The sequence below is a fragment of the Ascidiella aspersa genome, chromosome 7 (genome assembly GCF_963924565.1).
Source record: "Ascidiella aspersa chromosome 7, kaAscAspe10.2, whole genome shotgun sequence".
Taxonomy (NCBI): Eukaryota; Metazoa; Chordata; class Ascidiacea; order Phlebobranchia; family Ascidiidae; genus Ascidiella; species Ascidiella aspersa.
Window position 1 is genome coordinate 30,308,443 of NC_139453.1, and position 25,411 is coordinate 30,333,853.

Consider the following 25,411-nt stretch of genomic DNA (forward strand, 5'->3'; position numbering starts at 1 on the left):
TAATACATCAGTGTTTTACCTTACAAAAATACTAAGACCTATTTCCACAGATGTACAGTAGTAGGCTGTTTACAATATTTTTTTAATTTTTTGTTTTTTTTTAAGTAATTTTTTAAGTAGTTTTTTTTTTAAGTAATGGGAACATTATGTGATAAATATATTCTATTTTTTACATTTTACTTATTTTGTTTGTTGGTTTGTAAAGTTCATGCTGACAATGAGAAACAGCTGCCTTACACAAGGTGTATTTCCTTATTACTTTGCACTTTGCGTATAATTGTGAAATTCAATCCAAACTGAATCTGGTCAAAGATTTCAGTCTCTGTAATATATACAGCTGAACCATGTAGGACAGTGCTTCTCAACTCTAATTTGTTGCCATCTGCATTACTTCACATTGGTTCATTGAGATTGGTTCTGAAAAAGATGCATACAAAATTTGAGAAACTTGCAAAAGCAAAGACATGGCTCATATAAATTAAATTTAAATTTGACATGCTGTTGTTTTTATGTTAAGCTTGCAAAAAGTTTATTGAAGAAACTTGTAGCTAAAGTTTCGCTGCTCAATTTATGTTCAGGATTTGGAACCACAAAACCAGGTGATAAACACTGATCTAAGTTCGCAAAACATAAAGGACATGTTCTTAAAAGTGTTGAAATGTCCAAATTAAACTGTGCTTTTCACCTTCTTGAACATTTTTCATTGTAACCTTTGTATCCTTGGTCTTTTTTGACTAACCTGTTTAATTTATAGTGTTGTTTTTTACCATAAATATGGTGCCTCTATTTCTGACATTCCACTTTGTAGAGTGCTTTACCAGTGGTGCAATTGAATAATATTTAATGTGCCTTTTGTCATTGAGTTATTGTTGTATATATTATTTAGAGTTTATTGTTGACCAGCATCCTTCACTGTTTTTTCTGATTAGTTGTGCTTATTATTCCTTATTTAATGCTATAATTTATCAACATCCAGGCAGTATTTTAAATAAATCACAGTTAAAATTTGAGAGTTAATGTATTTTATGGCCGTGCAGTATATATTTTGCAGCTATCTAATTTCAAATATGATTATCTTGTTTCTACTTTATGTTTATAAAACACTTTTCTTCTTGTAAATAATGCTTGTTTTACATCTTGTCATCATCTGTATTTACACACACTGTAGGCACACTTAGCACATGATTTGTTTATTTTTATAAAAAGCACAAATAAAATGTACACACGTCACTGTGAGTGTGCTTAGCGAGGTACAAGTCCCATGGATTGTAGGGCAGCAGTAGCGGCGTGTGCTTTTGCTAGTTTCTTGTTCATAGCTGCGATTGAAGGTTGGTATTCAGTGTTGTTTACAATCACCTAAACATTTCAAAATGTAAACAATGTATTGCTTTTAGTTGGAAAACGAAAGTATAGCAAGCAAATAGTTTTGCTTGCAAAAGTTGAGATTAATAACCCAATTTTATGAAAACATTTAAATTAAGTCAATTCATTTGAAAACCGTGACTTTAGTGCACTTTTTAGTCAAGTCATTACAACATTGTAAGGGCATTTTAATGAAAAAGCTTCTGTGGAGAAAAGTTTTGCCCCAAGCTCAATGTTTTTTTTCCATAGCACAGACCAAGGGTTGCAGCAACTACTTTTACCTAACTGACCTATCTTTGACAATATACAACAGTTGGAAACTTTTCCAACCTACAAACCATAATTATTCATGTCCCATCACAAAATATAGTGTAAAAATAGGTAATATGCATGGTTCTTCCTAATTTTGTATCAATCCCTCCTTGGCCTAAGTATCTGGAAACTTTATCTTCCTTACGATTTGCAGCCAAGTTTATCAGTATTTGCCATCACTGTACCTAAAGTTTAATGGAACTCAAAAAACTTACACTAAAAAGCCAGCAACCAACCTTAAAGAGGAAGCATAAATTTCCTTGAGATGTTTCTTATGACCATCACCGAATATAGGGTAAAAAATAGGTCATTTCATTATTGGCCTAATTATCTCACAATAAATCATCTTCCTTACTATTTGCAATCTCTGGACCTTAAGTTTAATAAATCTCAACAACTTCTAAAAATCCGGCAACCAACTTACTTTAAAGAGGAAGTTCCTGCTGTGGTCCGGCCCTGCATCGACCACAAGTCGGAACTCCGGTGCCGGCCACTTGCGTTTTGTGCAGATTTCCATAAGAGCACTGACCGGGTGTTTCCCGCTAAGGTCCCTGACCACCGGTCGGTTCCGGGACACGTTAGCAGCTGGAGCCGGCATCTCCATAATGCTGCTCAGGCCTGGAAAGTTGTAGAAATTAAATTAACGGAGATGTCATATTATATATCTGTTTATTCAGTGATTGTGTGTTTAAAGGTCTAGCTTTTTTAAACACAGCTAAAAATAATCATATATTAATATTTTTTTTGTTTTTGTTAAACAGTAAGGTAATAAAAGTGATGATTTTTTTATATTTTTAAATATTTTATGCTTTGATTTTAATCTGCTGTCTTCCATTCTAAAACATTGTCCAATCGGATCAGCTATACAAAGATTGTGCTAAAAGTTGTTTCCCAAAATCGTATTTAAGAGCAAATGGGTGTATAATTGTATATATATGGCTTTATTCTCGCTGTTTATAATACTGGTCAACTATGATTTAGCATGCCAAAAATATAATTATTTTTTTAATAATTTTTCACTTGTTGCAGCACACAAAATACAGGAATATGTTACTTTTAATTGCTGAAGCTTTCTGAAAAATGTAAAGTAAAGGAGCCTACCATTATTTTTAATATGAAAGTGCATAACAACTAAGATTAAATAAACTTTACATTTAAACAAAACAACGTTTTGAACGATGTGGCAGTGTTCACCTAAAAAAATTGTGTGGAATCATCAGTCCCTTGTCAACACTATAATACAATTTGTCAATCAACAAAGACTACTATTGTTTATTTACCTTTCCTGTCTGTCTTTACGCTGACTTTAAGTGGTTCCAACAATCCAACGTTTGTTTTTCCAAGGCTTTCTCCATCTCTCCAACCCATCTTCTCAAGAAGGCATTTACCAATCCCCTCGACCTTGCTGTTTGAGTTGAATGTGTGCTGGAAACACCACAACATAGTTAGACTACTAAAAAAATGGCACCAAAAAGTTTGGACAGGATTAACATGAAAAGCTGCTTTTTACAACCATATTCAGTGTAAAAATGGTTCAAATTTTTCCAGAAAAATAGGAAGATATGCTTAAAAATGACGAAGGGATGTTATATATAAAAAAAAAAAAAAAATTAGGTAATTTACTGTTTATATACAATAATCCTATTAACAGATTACTCATAAAAGAAAGAAATTAATTTGAACAAGTAAATTCCAAGGAAAACAGTCTAGGCATTTTTTTAAGTCCCTTCCATATCTTTACAACAAAAAAAAACAATATGCGCATATTAGAAAATTGCTATGTTATTAACATTAAAGAAAAGCACAGCTGTGTATCTTTACTAGTTAAAAGTAGTTCTTTTCAGTGATAATTTCTTATCACAAAATTACCAACTTGCCTGTAGCATTAGCCTGAATGCCAATACAAACTGTTGCTACCAGGCATGATATTAATCAAAAACAGCTCCTCTGGTAATTGTAATTATTAAAACCACCAAAACAGTTGGTTAACAGTTACCAGAGGAGCTGTTTTTGATGAATGCCAATACATTATGCATATATTATGTAGCACAGGAAGATGAAATTACAACAGCTAGTGCTGCAAGGTATGAAGTGATACACATCTAAAATGTCGCTCTTACAAACACCCAGAGCACCTTACCGTTGAAAGTACGTAGAGAGGGTTTTTGCCGTCGATGGCATTTTTTTAAAGCTACTAAGTTTATCACAATGAAACAATCCTACAATGCAGCAGCCTGTTGGATAAAACAGTTTTGTCACATTTGTTTTTTCAACAAAACATTAGTCTGAGCTTCAAAAGTGCCGGCATATTTCGGCATATGCAACTGGTATCTTGTGTGTTATTGGGGGCAACAAGCCAACATTAGCTGGATATACCAAAAGGCCTTGAATACAAACTTCTCATAAAACTGTATATTTTAAACCAGCTAATATATATTTGTTAAGAACTCAAAATAAAGTAGAAAATCAGCGCCCAATAACACTCAAGGTACTACTGTTGCAGCCAATATGAAAATGATTCAATTTAATACAATTTTCAAACAGATAGCTTAGGAACGTAATAAACCATAATTCTTTTAAAATTTTAAACAATATTTTTCAACCCTTTACATTTTTTTCTATGACTTGCAGTGCTGGGAATTACGAGGTATTTTGCTGACTTTGCTTGGTTTAAAAAACACATTTCCATATTTTCCACAACAGTTAGGCAGCTAAGAAGCTCAGACTAATGTAAATCTTCAACAAGAATTGGGCGTAGACTTCCGGAACATTTGACGTTATGCTGATTGCTGTAAACAAATTTCCTTGTTAACCATGTGCTCATAGACTAAGACTTGGTACAAGATCGAGTAATTTAATCAATATTTAATAACAAAAATGTTGAATGTTTTTAAGTATTTAAACTAATTCACATCACAGTTTTTTTTTTTTTTTTGAACTCCAAGTCTTAGTCTTACAATACTCACAGCAAGAAAAAAATCAGACATCAGTAAATTGCAAATGACACTTGAACCAAATAACTTGGTTAATATTGGGACGAAAACCCACATCAAAATTACAAGTGTAATTTTTAAAGTTTATAAAGCAAAAGTTCCGTAAATTAAAATGATTTTAAGAGGACCCCTTGTAAAAAATACACAACATGTAATAAAACACAATTTTTTATTAAAATTACGCAGGATTTTCAGGGATAGGTGAACCTACAGTGTTGGCCCAAGCCGAATGACCCCTTTCGAGTTCACTTCGCGATAATGGCTGCAATTTTGTGGAACCGGTGAAACGACCGGGTAATTTCTGTAATTTCATCCAGTTGTCCAACTAAAAAATAATACGAGTTATTTTTATGTATATAAAATTGGTTTGTTGACTGTAAGTGTATTCAAATAATACTTAGTTATAAAGAATTTTTATATGTTTAAAATCTTGCTTTAAATAATAAAATAACAGCAAGTTCTTTAACACCTAGCTTTTTCAATATAAATACTCAAGTCATAATGTTTAATAAAATTAACATGTTTAGATGTTTACAAACGTTTTGGAAATAGCTCATGCCATCATCAGTTTTAAAAAATACCAATTTTTTTGCCCTTGTAACAACAGAGGCTGTAAAAGAGAGAAGAACTTAAAAAAGAGAGTCAACATTGCCACTTGTTTTTATTTTTTCATTTTGTTTTCTGTTTTTGAACTAGCACAGCTATCAACCAAGATTGATATAGTACTTTTAAGTTGACTACAATTTAGTTTTTGTACCTTATTTTGGCTTAGTTGCATTGACTTTTGTGCTTCATGGGAGCCAGGATCAGTTTGTAGTTGTCGGACTGCGTTGATTCGTTGCGCGATTACGTTTTGGATGAGCACAGCGTTGCTCTCAACTACTGGCGTCTCCTCAAATACCTAATGAAGAATAATATAATCAATTATTCTTATAAGGTTTCCACACGAAATGGAGCATGGTATAACAAGCTTGCCATACACTTCTATGCAAAAATCAAAGACATTCAAATTTATCTGTTTCCAAAAAGACCTAGAAATCGATCACTCGATATTTAAAAAATTGGTTTTACAGTTACACCTTTCAAGCAGATAATTTGATTGACATGAAAAAAATTCAAAGACGATTTGAAAAACAGTTGTTTTTTTTAATTTTTTTCAATTCAAAAAACAAAATTTAAGTTTAAAAAAGAAAGTTTAGTACATTTAAAAAAAATAAAGTTTGGAAAAAATTGAAATGTTCCCACCTTGTCCTGGTCGCTGGCTTCGAGTTTTTCCTTCTTAGCAACAGGTTCCCACTTGCCGTAAACCTCCTCAAGCACTTCTTCCTTCTTCTGATGCTGGGATCCACACGACACCGGAAACTCCTTCGTCAGTTGGGTAATCGGTTTGCTGCTCAGCGCCACCGTGTGGCTCTGTGATGTTGAAAAACAACGAGTTTAAATTTTGCAGACTTTGGTGTTTGTGTGAGAATACTTTAGATAAGCGATAAAATCTTACTGAAAAGTTAAAAAAATATGCTTCTCTTGAACTATAATTTCTATACTGTACAATGTGAAAAGTGTGAAATATTTCCACATAGGTCTCTTCATTCAACTTATGTAACGTTGGGCCTTAACCTACATAAATTGTTTTTTACATCTTTTCATCTTAAAAATATATGTCAAAGTCAAAGAGTTAAATCAACATCATCCTAATAGGCGAATTGAAACATCTTGTTGATTTACTTAACATATTAGGCTTTTAAATTCATTTTCAAGCTCATTACAGATCAGTGTATATTTTAATGCTTGACAGTGCTAATAATTAGCCTACCTTGGAGCATGTAAAAGTAACCTTATAACCAAACACCATTTAAATCCATTACAACAGACCAAAGAAAAGTTTTATCGCATCTTGATGTTCAAAGATATTCACTGGAGTAAAATTGTACTAAACACCTATTTAAATCCATTACAACCGGCCACAAAAAAGTTGTAGCGCACCTTGATGTTGAAAGAAATGGCTGGGGTTTCTTTAACTTGGAAGGGGTGGTAAGCCTTGTGCTGTGGAACTTCTGGTGTCGCCAGGACCTCACGTTTTCCATCCACAATTTCCCGACAAATCCCGGTCAGCTGAGCAACCGTGACTCCACCCGATCGTATTACCGCCTGTGATACAAATGCAGATTTTTCTATAAAATTATAAGGACTTCTTTAGAATGCAAAAAAAACTTTATTGATAATTAGATAAGCAACAGTAGTTGAAAAACAGAATTGTCTTCAAATGTTTAACAAATTACACCTAAATTATGAGTATTTTTTAAGCAATAATTGAGTGTTAACATTTCACATAATTTTAGTAATTAAAGGAGACTGTAGTAAAAAACTACACACAAATAATGATTAATTTAAGTATAGATTGATTCAAATTAAGAAAGTGACGATGCCTATTCATAAGGCGACATATATATTTCTGTAAAATAAATTTAGGAAATGAAATATTTTTAGAGCTGTTTTCATGAACAGTCTTAACATCATCATTGGTTTAAGTTAAGCAATTTATTTATAAAAAAATCTGCTTACAAGTGAATTCTTAATTTGTCGAAAACTTACAGTGCTTTCATTGGAGAGACTGGTAATTGTACTGTCTGCTTTGTGTTGTGCCATTACGTTGGCTTTAGCGATCGCAAGAAGCTTCACTTTGTCCTGTCGTGATATCACCGGCGAACGAGATCTGAAAACAAAATAATAACTGTCCAATGTTCTGTAATACGATGCATTGTTTGTTTGGTAAAAAAATTGCAATGGATAAAAGAAAATTGTTTTACATCCAATCTACAGCTAAAGTTATACTTGCGTTTGTAAGATATTTGCGTTTGTCAGGTTAAACCACTTTAAATGCAGCATAATTAATTAGTTTGAATTAGAACTATTGTGCAATTAAAGATGTTCAACAAAAATACATCAATTTAACCACAACATTTCTTGGCTTACTTTGAACGCCGGCGTCTGTGATGTCTTCTGTGAGGTCTCTCCCTTGACCTGAATATAAAAAACATAATATATGACAACTTTATTCTATAGTTTATAAATAGGGGTGGTTAAACTTGTTTTAATATGGCACCAAAAAATGTTTGTTTTAGTGGACCAGGATTAGCCAAAGATGTTTAAAGAGTTTATGTCATAAAACTTGATTTAACCTGTTTTTTTGGATGTAAACTAACAATTGCGGAATTGACAACTTACATTACCACAAAACATACCTGGATCTATGTCTTTTATGGTGATGATGTTTATGGTGTGACCTAGATCTAAAAATAATATCAATCAAATAATGGTTCAAAAACATTGACGTATTTGGGTTAAAATTTAACTTTATTTTTAGCCTAAAAACAATTTTAGACGTTTTAAATGCATACTATGAGTGGTATAAAATAAAGGAAATAGATAAAACAAAGCTTATGAGCATAATAAAAAGTATACCTGCTTCTTGATTTCCTGCTACGCTTTCTTGAGTGGGATCTAAAAATATATATTTTTAAAATCTTTGCACCACAAAACAACAATTTATTGAAATTCTAAAACCTGGATCTTTTCCGTGATGAATGCTTTCTTCTATGTCGTGAATCTTTCTCAGAACTTTTGTTGCTTTTCGTAGACGATGATTCTGATTTTCCTGATTTATCAACCTTCTTTTCGTCCGAGACAGCCGCCGCTGTTTCTGCTGACATTGATTTTAGCTCTTTTAAAGCCGACAAGATTTCTACTTCTGTTTTCACAGTGTCAGCAATTTTATTCGGAACTTTTTCAGGCACACCAGGTTTGACTTTATCTGCATTATTTTCTGGTGTTTCAGTTTTAACTAAAACAGATTCAGTTTTTGGTGGAGTTTCTTGACTTTCTTTTTGAATAATTGTCTCTTGTTTCGTTTGATTGCTTTCACTTTTTATGCTGTCGCTGTTCGTATTGTTAATATTTGCATAAGTTTCACTTATTTCTACATCTTCAGGTTTTACCTTCAATGAAAGTTGCTCAATTTCTTTTATTTTTGAAACAGTTTCATGATAGCAGTTTAAAGTTTTATTTTTTATAACCACCTCTTCATCGTCAACCTTTAAAGTTTTTATGTTAACCGTCGTAGATGATTGCGTTTCTTCATTGTTTTTTGGCTTTTCGTGATTTTCTTTTGGTTCGTCTTTTTCATTTTTATCTTCGCAATTATTTTCTTTCTCTTTGTGTTTTTTCTTTTCCTTTTTGTGTTTCTTCTTTTTGTCTTTTTTGTGTTTGTGCTTTTTTTCTTTTACAACTGTTTCTTCTGCGTTTGGTTCTTTTTGAATGAGGTTTTTTACTGGGTCACTTGGAGCTACATAAAAAAACACATAACATTTATGTTGTGGTAAATTAGTAAACAAAAATACATTCTAATACTATTGATATGCATTCTAATAATATCGATTCCATTTCAAAAATACAAAGTAGTACAGCATTTCCTTCATTCCCGTTTCGGCGCTGGTCTAGAATCCTACCACATTTTCCTCTGGGAGTTTATATTGCTAACAATATTTGGGTTAGGGTGAGAGTTTGCGTTCGGGTGGGTCAAATATTATTATTATTATATTTATTCCTTATTTATGCCTTTCTTGCAGTTTCGACTTTGACAACTTGTTTCGTTACTGTTAAAATAAATGTGGTAGGATTCTAGACCAGCGCCCCCATTTCAATACAAATAAAGGCAGCATTACCTAAAGCTGATTTCTTTAAAGATGCAGCTAAAGTGGTTTCTGCTTTGTCAACTCTGCAAAATAAAATCAGTAGTCGATTCATCAAATAATATTACTTGGAACAGCACATGTCATTATATATACTCAAATTTAACCTGATTTAAAACAATTCTGCAACTCAAAAAATGCAAACCGTATGAAAAAAAATTTTGCAAATATTAACATTGAAACAAATTTGACAAAACTGTCGAATACCTTTGCTAATAAACTTACCCATTTAGTCCCAATTGCTTTAATTTGTTGCTCACGAAAAACTTGAAAATATCATCGACATTGTCCATGCTTTTAATATGATGGACATTCAATCAATCAATCTTTCAATCAATGGACAGAAACAATTTCCCTGCGGAAAAAAATTATCTTATTTATCCTTTTGTCACGCTCCACTTGTTGCCGTTTCACGTCACTGAATAATAAGGATCTAAGTTTTTTAGATACTCGATTTGATTGTCCGATAATATCGGATCGTAGCCAAGTCTATACCCGATACAATCTTATAGTATCTGACCAGTTAGCTACTAGGATGGCATCCGTGCTTATATAATACCTGATTTATGTGTTTAGTTTCACTTACAGGGTTTCTTCCTTAAAAGGAAATTTGTCAGAAATAAGAGAAAAAAGTTACTCAACTTGACAACCTGAAAACATTAAATTTGTACGTTTTGTTTTCATCAATTTGGTTATTTTGTCGTAGTGATAAGACTAATGAACAGGGACAAATCGAGAATATTTGTGTTTGGGGGGGTTTTTCGGCCTTGTTGTCCCTGAGTTACGTCATACGTGACGTCATGACACAAATACCCGAAAAAACTTAAAAAGTAATTTTTTACCAATTCTACACAAAGTAGCTCAGTTGGTAGAGCAACGGTCCCGGTATGGCCGAGGTCGTGAGTTCGAATCTCACCACAGACCACTTTATATGAACAGGATCCAGCAGGCAATGGTGCTATGGTTATTTCTCGACTTGCTCCCCTTTGAGCCTATGTAGCTCAGTTGGTGGAGCGACGGTCACGGCATGACCAGTATTGTTGGTTCGAACCTCACCGCATGATAGTTATAGTGTGCGCCAGCATTTACAAACTTATGTTCGAAAGTACCAAATTCTAAGCGATTTACACGAGGTGTAGTTATCAGTATTGTAAACAAATCATTTTGAAATGACTTATGTTCTAGTCCAGTTATTTGTAAAATATAGAAAGATCAAGTTAGATCTCAGTCAAGTAATTTTTATAAAAAATATAATATTAAAATTGGTAAACTTGACCAATTATGAAAAATAACTCCAATAAGAAATACCGGTAACAAAAACTTAACATATAGCAAGCTAATTATTTTACATGTAAAAATGGTAAGTTAAGCTATAAGTGAAGTTAAGCTATTCACCAAAACGACTTAGTTATACTTAAGTCACCCGAAAACAGCGACATAGTCGTTACAACACTGGTAAGAACAATTATTTAATTTTAGAACTACGAAAAGTTAATATAATTTGTTTTTATTTTAACCGCTTGTTGGTGCAAAAGAGCTCAAAACAACAAAAATTGTGGCTGGAAACCTTATTTTTCGACCAACCAACCTTAAAAACGTCTCTAACAAAGAAAAACGCTGCACAAAGCCTTGTTAGGGGTGATTACTTTGTACGGTACATTTTGATACAAACATTCCAGTGCATCAAGCGGCACAGGTAATCTCGACAAAATGACGCAATTTGCAATCAAAATTAATCATCGGGAAAGTTCTCCCAAACAGAAGTGTGCGTCTGAACTGGTAAACAAGCACTTGATTTAAGGTTTAAGAGGTTGATGAAATATATTCAGAGTTGTATGGCGTTATTTGCAAAGCTCGTCGTAACAATTGTAATGGGGATGCAAAGTAAACATCACCCCAATAAATTTTAATCACTTTTTGATTACTTCGGGGTTGGCAAGTACCTAAACTGTGACGTGTGATATTGACTTTGTTGTGTCATCGGTAAAAAGCAAATTGCAGTAAATATATTCCGTTTGAACTTTGAACTGCGTACCCGGTGTAAGGTTTTATGGACACAGGCCTACTTTGTATGAATTACAGTTTGTGTGAATTATGAACTTTTTTAATTGCGCACAATTGTTTTTGTGTTGAATAAAGAAAGTACACTTATAGAACTTCTAAATTTGATGTTTAGCTACATAACAACTAGGCAGCCTTTTCTAACCCCAATCGCAATTTACGATTTAAAACATTACAACTTTTTGTTTGTCAGATTTTCGAATAAAATTGCATGGTATTTTTCGTAATTTGATATGCCAATTAGATAGATCAGGGATGGTCAAACCTTTCCTAGTCGCGGTTCAAAACCAACCTCAGAAAGGTCGGGCTGTAACAATTTTTAACTGATTATCAATGTGTTCGAAAACTTCCATTGTTGATAGTTTCAATCCATGGTAGACATTACGCCTTTAGGCTAAAGATTTTTTGCACTAATTGAAAATAGCCAAATATTACGAGGATTACTCCCCACCCATTTCGTAAAGGTGGTGACCATTCATTAGCGGGACGGATCGACTTGCGGGTCGTAGGTTTCCCACCACTGTTGTACAAAATGTCCATGTTGGCACCACGTCAAATTGCCAAGTAAGTGCGCTTTAATTTGTCCAGTAAGGTAAACAAACTACTTACAATCCACGAAGCGGGTCTTTCCAATTGTAAAGCTTGAACGAAAAGGAAACTAATGATGTTAATATTCAAGCATTCGAAATGTATATATTTACGAGTTATATGTAGCAGCGTACACGTGTTGCTCTCATACTCTACAAATTACGTCATAGCAGGTTGAAATTCTGTTAAACTCCATGCCTACTAAACACCTAGCACACACCACAAGAAGTTACGCAATCAAACACCTTTCGTTTTGTGTTTTGTATGCGTCAATGTATTTATACATGTGTATTCGATAACATGCGCGCAATGTAAAATAACCTACAGCCTAAATATAGCAATGCCTAATGTTGGTTATGGGCCGTACACCACAATGTACAAATTGTTGTTTGATGGTTACCTTGGAACAAATAAAGTAACATGATAAAACAAATATCGTGTTCCAAGAGCTGGAATTGGATGCAAGTAGTCTATTTTGATAATGCATATTAGGACAATAGTTTCAAGTGCCACATAGGTTTTATGTGTTGCTTTCTGACGTTTTTTTAATAAGCTTATATCTCTATAGAAACTAAATATTTAAAACGGTATGTTTTCTTAATTGTGTCCAAACTATAAATAGATTGGCTTCTCTATACCGCTATGTACAAAAAAATATTTACATTTTAAACGAAGTTTTATCGGTTCCTTTACAACCTGGCGGTAATTTCTGTGGGGATTCCCCCTACGGTACCCCTAAGTAAAAAGCTGAACATTTAACGACCAAGTATAACTTACCACAACAAAACGTGTGGCGCAACTTTAACAATGTTTATAGGGGATTGCACCACGCGCGAAATACTATCCTGTTTCCAATAAGAAGCAAAAAAAATATTGTGTGGTGCCTGTTTGTACTATATTTGCACAATTCTTTTTTGTATTGTTGGGTTTGTAATTATATTTGCGCAACTTTTAAAGTATTGTAACACCGTACGTATTGTTGGGTTTATCACATCGCTAACAGTTTTGTAAAAGCAAAGGGGAAAGTAAGGCGGAACGGTCCAGAAAGGCGTTTCGGTAAGTATGTTTGGCAGGTACGCTAGTAAACAAAACTGACCAGGCCGTGTCCATTTTTCACCGGGCAATCTTCTTGAATGTAGTTAAACTAGGATTCCAGTTGCTTTTTGTGTCCTCATCTCTAAAAATTTACGCAAAAATTTTGGGGAATGAGTTGATCAATCAGTTCATAGCAAACTAACAATAAACTAAAATGGTTAGATGTCTCAAAATTTGCCAAACATGCATCATTAGTAACACAACAAAAGCCTTGGTGCAGGTGTCCAATTTATCCACATTACTGTGTTGCCAGTCTCCCCAAAACAGTCTTGAAATACGTTGATTCAAACTTTTAAATTTCGCATGAATACGGAGAACTGTTGATTATTAATGAATTCCCGAAAAGTTATTGGCCGAGGCACATCCAACCAACCCGCAGTACTTCCATATAATTCACCCTTGGCAAACAATATTTCCAATTAAATACGCGGTTATTTATTATTCTGACTTTGATGTGGTTAAATACTATTTAAGCAGTTTCATTTTTTAGTAGTTACACCCTTAACTCAGTAACTTAACCTTGCGACCCCATTTTTCTGTGAGATGTAAAAAACAAATGACGTAATTAAACATACGTGACATTTCGCGAACCAAACAATCTTTGAAGCTCGATTTGCTTCGTTTAAAAGTATGACGCAAGAGGTTAACCATTGACTTTTACAGTTTTGCGTTTTAAACCGGTCAGTTGTTGCCGACAAACTCAACAGACGAACGGAATGATTATGTCGTTTTCAGAATCTTTGAAAATGTACTCAAAGCAAAAAATTAGGCACACTATGCACCGGTCTGTAATGTAGCTTGATATGAATTTCAAAGCCGAAAAGGTCGATTAAATCGACATCATCTTTATAAGGACGTTTTAATACGCACTTCTATCACTCATCAGTTAATGTGAATGTAATACCGTTACGAATGCAAATATACTTAGGTACACTATGCAAGTGTCGTATCTGTAATGTATCTTGATAATAATAATGAATGTCATCTTGATAAAATGTTTCGATACGCGCTTGTGTTTAACTGTCGATTGATACTTGATCATTTTGACTTTGACATTCAAACAGGAAATTATTATCACAAAATTAGTGTTAGTTTTTCTGTGAAAGTATCCTGTTAAATCTAAAACAAGTTAAATTTGTACAAAAAAAATAGGTTCCATGTTCTTGTTGTAGGAAAGATTTCAAGGTACGTGCTCATATTCGTTCTGCTATCGTGGTATGCTGTCACATTACGTGGAACTTGATTATGCCTTTCATACGCATACGTGTTCTTATACAAGTAGGTTAGGATTTCACAAATCTTTTATAAACACCCGTCCTTTGCTGTTTGAACGTTTACAGTTACACCTACCCTAGTTTTCCTCGTATTACAATTTCGTAATCTCTGAACCAGCGGCCTTCAGTTATTGAACTGAGTGTGGAAATAAGGTTATAAAAACTACTCAAACTTAATATTTGTTTCGAATACGCAAAAATTCGGGTTTAAGAAATCAAACCTAAAGTTTATAGAAACACGCTCAGTATGTTCTATCTATATCGCCGTCTCGACTGTTTGATAGTTGGGTCTATGCTTCTTTTAGATTAGGTGTATAGAGCCAACTTATGTTCGATTGCGATCGACCGAAATCTTTTTTTAGAGACTCTCGATCGACTGGTTTAGTAAAAAGTCACAAGAACATAAATATTTTAAGCGTTAATTGCATTGCAAGCCAGCGATGAAGGTTAATTTGTTACGTCAAAGAACGCTTTATTAGGCTTGTCCACACAACAATTGGTCTTTTTAATGTTCGGCTTGTGTGCGACAGCTACTGGAATGACGTAACACTGCATATAAAAATAACACAGTAGTTCCAAATGAAAACATGCAACCTACTGTTTACGCCCTACGTATCGTAAAAAGGCATTCAAGTGTGATTATGACACTTTTTCCAGTCTTTGCCACGCATCCTTTTGTTATCTCACAGGCGCACCTACCTGAAACGCTCCAGTGCATCCTTTATGACGCAATGTTTCGTGGACAAGGGCGATTATGCGCAATGAAGCCAAAACTTGCCAGCCATACAGGTGCATTAGACGCCATAGACAAACAGTAACACAACAAAAGGTTGACTGCAGGTGCTAATTTGTTTCAGATATTGTTTTATTGTTGTGTGTTTGGCGATAAAAGCGCTATATTGTTGTGGGTTTCGGGGTATAGCGATATCTGTGGCGAGAAAAAAGCGTGACGCATTTCTCTTTTTTCTCCTGTCCGGCTCGTGCGTCATTAAGGAGTCAACGCAAGCAAGCCCTTCACTTGTAAATTGTGCGCCTGGCAAACTGTTGGTTGCGCTAGAGGAAGCTAAAAGTGTACTTCAAACTGTTTATGTCAGTATCTAATGACTGGTAAAACAGTCGCATTGGTCTTTGTTTCGTAACACTGTCTTCAGTATGACGCAATAGTTTCCTATTGTTCGTCATAGATGTTGTCGTTTTAATGGTTAAGCCTTGCCTTGCTTTAAACTAGTTTTCTCTGTTTAAAAGGGGTATTCTGCTTAGTTTATAATTACGCCGATGTCTTGTTGACTAAATCAACCTACTTTAATTATTTGTGTGTAAGTCCTGTTTGTACCACAACCTGTCAAAATGCCGTCCAACGCCCTTCTCAACAAATCCGCCAAGACCGACTACATGAGTTTGGAGACTTATGGAAAAGTCCAGGCTATGTACATTTGGATTGACGGTTCCGGAGAAAATCTGAGATGTAAAACAAAAACCCTGGACTCTGAACCCCAATCACCGGATGGTATGTAACTTAACTAGGTCATAATGACATTTGTGTACACACATCGTTTTTGTGCCTCAGCTGTAAGTTTTAAATTGCTGGCCTGTAAATGTTTGTTGTTTGATAAACTTTGTCAATATACTGTATTGGTTGTTCAGAATTCGTTTTGTTAAAATTATTATTTTTTTTTTGTATGAACCACAGCACGATAAACTTATTGTGTATATGAATTTAATGTTGAAATTTAAAAAAATGTTATTTTATTCAGATTTGCCTTTGTGGAATTTCGATGGCTCCAGCACTGGCCAGTCGGAAGGCTCCAACAGCGATTGTTACATCCGCGCTGTTTCGATGTTCCGCGATCCATTCCGTGGAAATCCTCACAAACTTGTAATGTGTGAAGTTTTGAACTACAAGCAAGAACCTGTTGGTAAATTAAAAAGTTCATTATTTGCAATGCTTAATCGTGCGTTTTTTGTTAAACAATAAAAGAAAAATTAAAATTAAAAAAATGCTATAAAATATGCACTAAATTGGTAAGTTTTTTAGTTATAACTTCCTTGCAGTTTTAATTTTGACAACTCGTTTCGTTACTGTAAAAACGTGGTTGGATTCTAGACCAATGGCATTTTTTAGCTATAATGTATGGTAAACTTATCATTGTTTATGTTTTTTAGCCACAAACAACCGAAGAAGATGTAAGGAAATCATGGAACAAGTGAAAGAAGACCGCCCCTGGTTCGGAATGGAGCAGGAGTACACTTTGCTCGACGTTGACGGTCACCCCTTCGGTTGGCCCAAGGGAGGTTTTCCAGGACCCCAAGGTAAGCTCAAACATATTTGGCAGACATAAAGCAGTGTGGTCTTTTGAGTCTTTAACAGTCTATTGATTTGCAAATTGAACAATCTTTGAAAAAAACATATTTGTCCAAAAGTCCTTTAATTTATTTAAATTGGTTTATGTCCATCTAAGTTATGTGTTAAAAAAGTGTTGTTGTAAAACAATTTTTTTAACTCTTTATTATTGTGTTAAACATGCTATTTACACTGTTTTGTTTTTTAATTATATTAAAAATAAATAGAAAAAACAGTTTTAGGTGTTTGAAAACATGTAAATTTTCTTGCAAATGTCTTTGAATATGTTCTTTTTGTTGACCTCTACAACAAATTTTTTGCGTTTATGTCTACTTTTCAAGACAAAAATGTTGTTTTTGTATTTTGGTTCATTTGATTTAAATCTATAAATACCCTCTGTCATTCTTTATCGATAGCAGTGCTTGAAAATAAGTGGCACTGTTGTATAAAAGAATAACAATAATTTTGCAATGTCCTGAAACTTTATGTTGCCTTCTTTTTGCTTCTAGACTGAATTAATCAATCACAAAACTGACATTTATTGTATTAGGTATTTTTTTGTATTTCAATATCTCAATTGTAATCGTTGTGTTCCGTTCCAGGCCCATATTACTGTGCCGTTGGAACCGGCAATGTTTATGGACGTGACGTGGTCGAAGCTCACTACAAAGCTTGTATGTTCGCTGGCGTCAAGATTGCCGGCACAAACGCAGAAGTCATGCCTGCTCAGGTAAAACAAATATTTTAAGTTTTATAACATAAAAAAATTGCAAATCTAATCTATATTTTTGCCACTTTGTTTTTTTGGTACTCATTTTTTCAAGAAGTTTGTGTTTAAACAAATAAATTTACTTTTTTAAAATAAAATTTCCTTAATTTTCTTTAGGATTTTCTTCATTGTAACAACATTTTATTTTTTGTTTTTATTTATTAAAACTGTATTTATAAAACAAATTGGTATTATAAGTTGAAGAAATGTTTTTTCTGTTACAGTGGGAATACCAGGTTGGACCTTGCGAGGGAATCGAAATGGGCGACCACCTTTGGATTTCAAGGTTCTTGCTCCATCGAGTGTGTGAAGATTTCGGCATTGTTGCATCGTTTGACCCAAAACCGATGAAGGGTGACTGGAATGGAGCTGGTTGCCATACCAACTACAGCACGGAAAGCATGAGGGTCGCAGGAGGAATTGAGTAAGTTACAAGTTTTTACCGAGTTTTAATTTTTTCTGATTTTAACTTACTTATTTTTTTATGCAGATTTAGTGTTAATTTCCACATTTGTAAACCTATAGCTTTTACATGTTAATATTCCCCCTTTTAATGATGTAAAACTCTGGTTTTTAGCCTTGTTGATATAAATCACGAAAAATATGTAGCGTTTTGTTTTCGATTTTTATTTCCAAGTTAGTTTTGCTATTTCTTTGCTTTAGTTACAAAAGTAGGCTAAACGTAGAGAAACAGTTAGAAAAGTCCCTTAAAACACCTTGAAAAAAATAAACACAATGGGGAAAAAACATGTTTTCAAGCCTATTTTTTTGTCATTCAGGGCGATTCACAAAGCGGTTGAGAAGTTGAGCAAACGTCACTTCTGGCACATCAAGGCTTATGACCCCCAGGGAGGAAAGGACAACCTCAGAAGACTTACCGGACTTCATGAAACCGCTTCCATCTACGATTTCTCGTCCGGAATCGCCAACAGAAAGGCCTCCATCAGGATACCAAGACACGTAAGTGTGAAAGTTTTGTAGAGTCAAGTTTTACAGGTTTTGCACAGTGCTGTGAATTTTCGGCTGTAAATAAAGGTGGCTTAGCAGGTATGTTTTACAAAACTCAAAAAGTGAAAAAGATATGAAAAAATATCTAAATCCCCACAGAATTAAGTGTACAGTGTTACCTACCTCTGTTCTGCTTCTGTTTTGGTACCTTGCCTAACAATACTTTTTGTCACACCAAACAGCCATTACGCTGCGAAATCCAACACAAAATCCAATTTATAATAGCTTTTTTATTTCTTCAAAAGCAAAACTTCTAAACTTGTATCATATTATTAAGAAGTTTGTCGATCAAATGCTACAGAAAACACAAAACACAAGTATGTAGAGGACAACATTTTTTTTGTTGTGTTTCGTAAACTCCGATTTTAGATAAAGCAAAACAAGAAACCAATCTATAAAAGATACATCAAAATAAACTGCAGTGTGAAATCCAGCCCCAAAAAGCAAAATACTCGACAAAAGGAGCTAAATAAACATTTGGTGATGGAGCGTGAGATTAATGTCCGACATCCTGGTTCATATCCTTCTCTATAAGTGCTCTCACCATTGTCGTAAACAACTCAACCCACCTGTATTCTACCTGCTACAATGTGTATTGTAGGCATTTAAAGGCATATGTAAAATATTGTTTAGTTAATTAACAATAATTTATTTCAAATAATTATATAGATTGTTATTTAACAAGATTTTTAGAATGTAGCTTCTGAATCTTTTAAGCAAAACAAGAAATAAAAATAGCCCTGCGTTGAGAATGTAAAGCAAGGTCTTAAAAAAGAAACTTACTTATAAAATTGTCCAATTGTTGTTCTCTAAAACAGTTACATGAGATTTAGCAAGCCCGCCCCATTGACAAATGTTTGCACAGGCATTGACGTACATTTCGTGCTCCTGCGATACATTCTTATGATAATAATTTAAGGGCGCCGTATAACATTTCTACCTCTAAATTGTTGCCTTAAATTGAATTATAAATTTAAATATATTATAACTTTAATGCCTTTTGCTATTAATAAATGATATACACTGTCCTAAAACTAAATTCAAGCTTTGTTACCTAGTTTTTGGTGGTTAGGTTTTATAATTATCTAACCAAAGCACAAGAGTACTTTGCTGTCTGAGTTGATGACAGTTGGATGTTAATCACCCCACACATTACGCACACAATTAACAAAATGACAGACATGTCAGCGTCATTATAAAATCATTAATTCTCCAGCAGCTTAAGTACTTTGTTTATTGGCATTGTACAACTATAAAGGGTAAAAAAAGTTTTAAAAATCTTAACGTTTTAACAGCTAATTAAACTAAATTTTATATTTATTTATTCTTTCATTAAAACTGGGGTTGTTGACCCCTGGGGGGGGGGGGGGGGGGGGGGGGGTACTGGAACCAGTTTTAGGGGGTCCATGAAGGCCTAATTGAACTAGAAGTGTATATTCAAGCAATCTATTTTTCAAAGAAAAGAGTAGACTATAGTTTAAAATAAAACGTGTTTGCACTGAATATTCTTAGACTTTATTTCATTTCACTTTTTTTGGACCGGAAACAGCAAATTTCTGAAGTCTGTTTGTATTATGACGTCATCACTAAAAATTTCTTGCCTTCGCTGGTCCGTGCGAAGCAAAAAAGTTTTTTAAGGGTCAGCGGTAACAAAAGTTTAAGAACCCCTGCATTAAAAGCTTTTAGAAATAAGCACAACTTTTATTACTTTTATTAGGAAGTTTAGACAAATGGTAACATAAAATGTAAATATTCCATAACATTTTAATGATTTTTACGCTAACAACAAAAAAAGGGCTGTGTAAAAATTTGGGGTTTTGTTCAAAATACTGGAAGTAAACATTTCTATAAGCTATTATAATGTAAAGCTATTAAACAATTTTTTACAATTGTACAAAAACTTTATTTCAATTTTTTGTTATTTGAATTTGTAGGTTGGTGAACAGAAGTGTGGTTACTTGGAGGACAGAAGACCTTCATCGAACTGCGATCCTTACGTTGTATCAGAGGCCCTAGTCCGTACCACGGTTCTTAACGAGGAAGGGGACGTTGAATTCGAGTTTTAAACTGGAGGTGCTGAATTCCTGGCCACACCCAAAGCAGCATTACAAACCCACACTTGACATTTTGTAGCTCGTATCTGTGCTTTTAAACTACTGTTTTACTTACTCTTAGTCTGTGTTAAGTTTTCGCCTAGATGCTGCTTTCTGTTTTTTTGGAAGTATGTTCCGCACATTTCAGCGCGCATCTTAACCATTGGGGACAGCATTAGTTTTAACTTAAGTTGCCAGTTTTAACTGCTTTTAGTTTGTATGCTGAACCGGCTCATATTTAGCAAACGTAACAACGAATAACTCGCATTTTACCGTCGCTGGATTCACTGAAACCCGACATCCGACGATTGTTTTTACCTTACGCCACAACAAAGCCTTTCGATTGATTGTTTGGTCGAAATGGGCGACTTTCAATGTGTGCTACCAAATAGAAATAAAATCTTGGTTTCTGTGAAACATACACCTGAATGAGTTTTGATAAATTACTTGTTATTAGAGCGACATAGGAAGCAGTGTTGGTGTAAAAAGTCCCAGTAAAGTCATTTAGTCCAAGTCATTACCATAACAACTCCATTCTACTTGGTCGTTGTCATTAAAAATAAATGTTGAACTAATAAAACTAGTAAGTTCATTGCGTTCTAAGCAGTATTCTAGCATACCAAAAGTGAAACCACAAACTAGTAAAGTTTTACGACTTAAAATAAGTGCATATTATGTAATGCTTTCAATTAAACACTTTTAAATCAGTGTCAGTGAAGTCTTTAAAACAGTGACTTATGTTATTACATTACAAACCATGTAAAAGTTTTACTTTTATTAATACGGTTGAGTTATAAAATTTGATTTAAACTTACATAAAGGGCCTTCAAAGGTTTTTAAATGTAAAAAAAATGTTTTAATTTGCTCACTACAGTAATGTAAAAACAAAGAAATTAAAAAAAAATTTACGGTAAATTAATTGCTCTTAACAATAATTATTTTGGTGAAGGCAATCGAAATAATACACATGTCGGGCTTCAGTTCAACTACCATTGCGTTAAAATTTAGGATTTATAGCAGACTTGCAGCAAAGCTGAAATGTAAACAAAGCGAAAGTGTTAGAACCGAAATTGGCTCGAATCCGACCCAGTTTTTATCCTGCACGCGCTCATCACGCGGCGGGAGCGTGCACGCATACGTGGATGGAAAAAAACACTAACATACACGTGGTTGCTTGAAAGAACAGATACAACCCGATAAATGGCCATTTACAGGCCCTAGGCTTTCCTGTTCAACTCCTTAAATGATTAAATGGCACCTTCCATGTTTAAACTGCTGAGTGCTTAGTCTGCTGTTGGATTTCGTGGGCCCTAGGCTATTCCAACTATAGCGGATATCAAGCATTGCTTTTACCTAGTATCCGTGATCAACCGTGACATAATTATGTTCGAAACAGTTGTTTTGGTGAAAATACTGAACTTACGGCTTATTACATTGACTCTTTGGGCATCGTTTCGCTTTTGCTGAATTACCACTGACTCAGCCACAATTTTTTATAATGATCTAATACAAGCTAGGTTGTAAAATAGTTTTATAGCCTGGTATTTGTCCCATTTTTTAAGTAAAGTTTCCTCTGACTTTTTTGCATAACTTTTTTTCTTTATGAAAAATTACACTTTAGACTATTTATGTAGTCAAGAAAAATAAGTTAAATTTAGTATTTTCTTGATGCAAGGCGTATACCTAAACAAAGAGCTTAAATTCGAAGTTCTTATGCAATATTTTAATTCGCAAGTCTTTTGCATTAAGTGCACCCAGGCTTTTAGCTTGATAAATTCCCAATGCTGCTGTTTCTTAAATATGCGACCGACGCTAACCTTGTTTTGTTTTAGTAATCAAAAATTTGTGCAAATTATAATTACTTCTCAATGAAACAGGGTGGATGTTGAACCCTAAATGGTGATTTGCCCTGTAAACTTACGTAATACATGTTGTCATAAACTGCGTCAGCTTATTTACAGCTTGTGTGGCTTAACAATTGCTAACGAGACTTTTACAGTCGCTTGTAAAAAGCAATTTCCTATTTTGGCGTCCGAAGTCGACTTTATAAACTATTTAAACAAGGGCTGTCCTATGCTGTAAAACATGTAATTGCTGTGTTAGTCAATTGTTTTATCGGTCGTTGTTTTTTAGTCCATTAGTTTTATGGCTACGTCAACAGCACTTTAAAAATATTTTAAAGCAGGCGCGACGTTTAGTGTTATTTCAAGGAAAGTCACGTAGAGTTGACTTTTACAAAAACTTTGCCCCTAGGGTTGAATCCCCAGCGACCCTGTAAGTTCATGCAAGCATGACAAAGTTGAACAATTGTTACGCAACAGTTGAACCTCTTGAACTGTACCAAGTAGATCAAAAGGTGCTTTTTAATATTTGCCCGCAAGCAGTTTAACTGCGTGCATTCGCACTTTTTATTAAGCATACTAGACAATTGTTATCAAAGATTATGTGCTTGGATTGCAGTTATTATCCGCCTTGTTTGTGCTATTTTATTCAGGGAGTAAAACAAAACCGGTTTAGGTCAACTCTAAGTCGTCAACTGGTGATAATGGCATATATGGATTTCTGATACTTGACATTTTATTATAACCGATATTATGCAATCGCAATACCAAATGACGTCATTACTTCACTTGAACAAGCAAAATAGATTAAATTAAAACGTTCAAGATAACTCTGTTCCGGTTATTGCTGACCAACTATTTTTTGGTAAATTTACCTTTTGAGGTGACATTTGGCAATCACTTCATTTCATCGAAGTTCACTAAAATTCCTTTATAAATTTGGTATCGTATCGGCACCGATACTACCCTAGTATCGGACGATAACCGATTCTACCACTTGGCATATCAGACATCCCTAATGGCACCTTTTGCAGCTTGTTTATACTTTGCATGTTTGTTGTGTCCATGGGGAAGCGTACGATGCTTTTGTAATTGCTTGTGTGCTACTTATAAGTTGTATAATTATATGGCATTGTCAATAAATTGGTTTCTTATAAGCCCGCTTTAACATTTAGTTTTTAAGTTGGCCCGCCATTGAAAACTTTTGGACGATACATATCTTAACCGTTGTTTACGTGTGGTTGAATCATAACTGAGCCGAATATGTTAAGGCTAAGGCCACGGAAGTATTATCCCTACTCATAACTTGTAAATTATATGGCATTGTCAAAAATCTTGTTTCTTTTCAGACCAATGTAGCCCTCGCTTACTTATAGTTTTTAATTTAGCCCGTCGTTGTAAACCGTTGAATACGACACAGATCTAAATAGTCCTTCACAAGTGGTCGAATCAGAACCAAGCCGAATATGTCAAGGTCACGACTCAAGAAAATATTATATAGCGTTTCGCTCGTTACACATTTTGGTTTACCAGCAAAGATTGGTCACTTGGTAGATCTTTTATACATTTTAGCATTACCTATGCTTTTAGCATAAAAATCAACTACAAGTCTTTCTAACCGAAGTACTAGTTCAAATTCTTTTTTTTTGTCTGAGAGACTAAAAAAGCCGTTGGACAAGGTACCTTATTAGATAAAATCCGATTTAGGTTAAAATTAGAAATACAGTAGATAGGGCTACGTCACTTGTATTAAGCTTGCAATCAAACTTGAAATCCAATTTCAGTTAGATCGATGGCGATATATTACAGGGAAATTGATGAGAGAAATTTAACCCGATGTTTTGATTTGAATTATAACCCATAGGGACGTAACAATGGACTGCTTTGTTGACGATGATCAATATTCGTCATACGGTTATATCGGTTTGAGTAATTTCTGTACGTACAGTGGGGAAGTCTTTTCACAATAAACTCTATATTCTAATGAATGCAAAACGGCGGTGTTTAGATATTTCCTAGTCAAAAATTTTTTTAAGTTTGTTTTGTAAATGTTGAAGATATTTGAACGATCATTATTTTAAGATACAAAATATGTAAGTATACTAGTAAGAACAAGGCAGGTGTAAAAGTAGAATAATTTTCTTACCAAAACGCAAATTTTTTTTCGAATGACGTCATTACGGGACGTCTAAAGCAAATGACCTTGGAAAAGCTATAAAGTTATCTTTCGATAAATAATATGCAGATGAAAATCGTTAAATACAATAAAGGAGATGCTTGCCTTGCTTGGTCAAAAAAGTGTTTTTTTGACATTTGAACATTTTTTCACCTGTAAAACTTTTTTTTTATCAGAACGCCATTCCAGACCGTTCCATTGCTTCAGGGGTGGGCAACGTGCGGCCCTTCACCTTCTTCCAGCTATTTTTCCCTCACTAAGGCTACGAGCGTGCACTATGTTGGGCTTTTGCTCTATCAGTTTCCTGTTTGAAGTGCGATGTAACCCATAGGCATAACCGCTGCACTAATGCAGTTGAACTAGAATGGGGAGCATCTATTACAAAACAATCTTCGTTCATAAAGTTTTACTTGTGTCACGTTGTTGTGATAAAGAATTGTTTTGCAACAATTACACTCGTCTAGTACGGTCAAGGTGTAACAGACTTTTGCCACGTATATTGACTGAGAAGTTATGTAACAGCTGGTTTTGAATTAAGGCTGTTAATTAAATTGTACTGAGCCGATCCGTACGAGAAAGGCGTCATTGGAATTGTAGGAAAAGTTATTTGCGAATCCACAAGTAGACAGCACTGACAAAACTGCCCTAGTTGCAGCCTAGTAGCTCATTTGATATTCTAGTAAAAGCTGAAAATATGAATTAGTGTTTATTTAATGTGCGCCCTCCTGTGAGCATTACATTTCCTAACTG

General features: G+C 34.3%; 2 protein-coding genes across 2 annotated transcripts; one reads left to right on the forward strand and one right to left on the reverse strand.

The window, feature by feature from the left end:
• Nucleotides 1–1,180: 1,180 nt before the first annotated feature.
• On the reverse strand, nucleotides 1,181–9,766 carry LOC146138910 (protein Son-like). The gene is made up of 14 exons (XM_083393338.1): nucleotides 9,641–9,766; nucleotides 9,389–9,441; nucleotides 8,232–9,009; nucleotides 8,130–8,168; nucleotides 7,910–7,957; nucleotides 7,641–7,688; nucleotides 7,260–7,380; nucleotides 6,651–6,815; nucleotides 5,913–6,080; nucleotides 5,425–5,568; nucleotides 4,879–4,992; nucleotides 2,955–3,099; nucleotides 2,099–2,292; nucleotides 1,181–1,356 (listed from the first exon to the last, which is right to left on the reverse strand). Exons 1-14 carry the CDS (start codon nucleotides 9,706–9,708, stop codon nucleotides 1,243–1,245), a joined length of 2,199 nt encoding a protein of 732 aa, XP_083249464.1. The 5' UTR covers nucleotides 9,709–9,766; the 3' UTR covers nucleotides 1,181–1,242.
• Nucleotides 9,767–15,656: 5,890 nt separating this feature from the next.
• On the forward strand, nucleotides 15,657–21,143 carry LOC146138911 (glutamine synthetase-like). The gene is made up of 7 exons (XM_083393296.1): nucleotides 15,657–15,940; nucleotides 16,188–16,349; nucleotides 16,597–16,743; nucleotides 17,377–17,504; nucleotides 17,768–17,967; nucleotides 18,323–18,503; nucleotides 20,486–21,143. Exons 1-7 carry the CDS (start codon nucleotides 15,781–15,783, stop codon nucleotides 20,615–20,617), a joined length of 1,110 nt encoding a protein of 369 aa, XP_083249422.1. The 5' UTR covers nucleotides 15,657–15,780; the 3' UTR covers nucleotides 20,618–21,143.
• The last annotated feature ends 4,268 nt before the right edge of the window (nucleotides 21,144–25,411 follow it).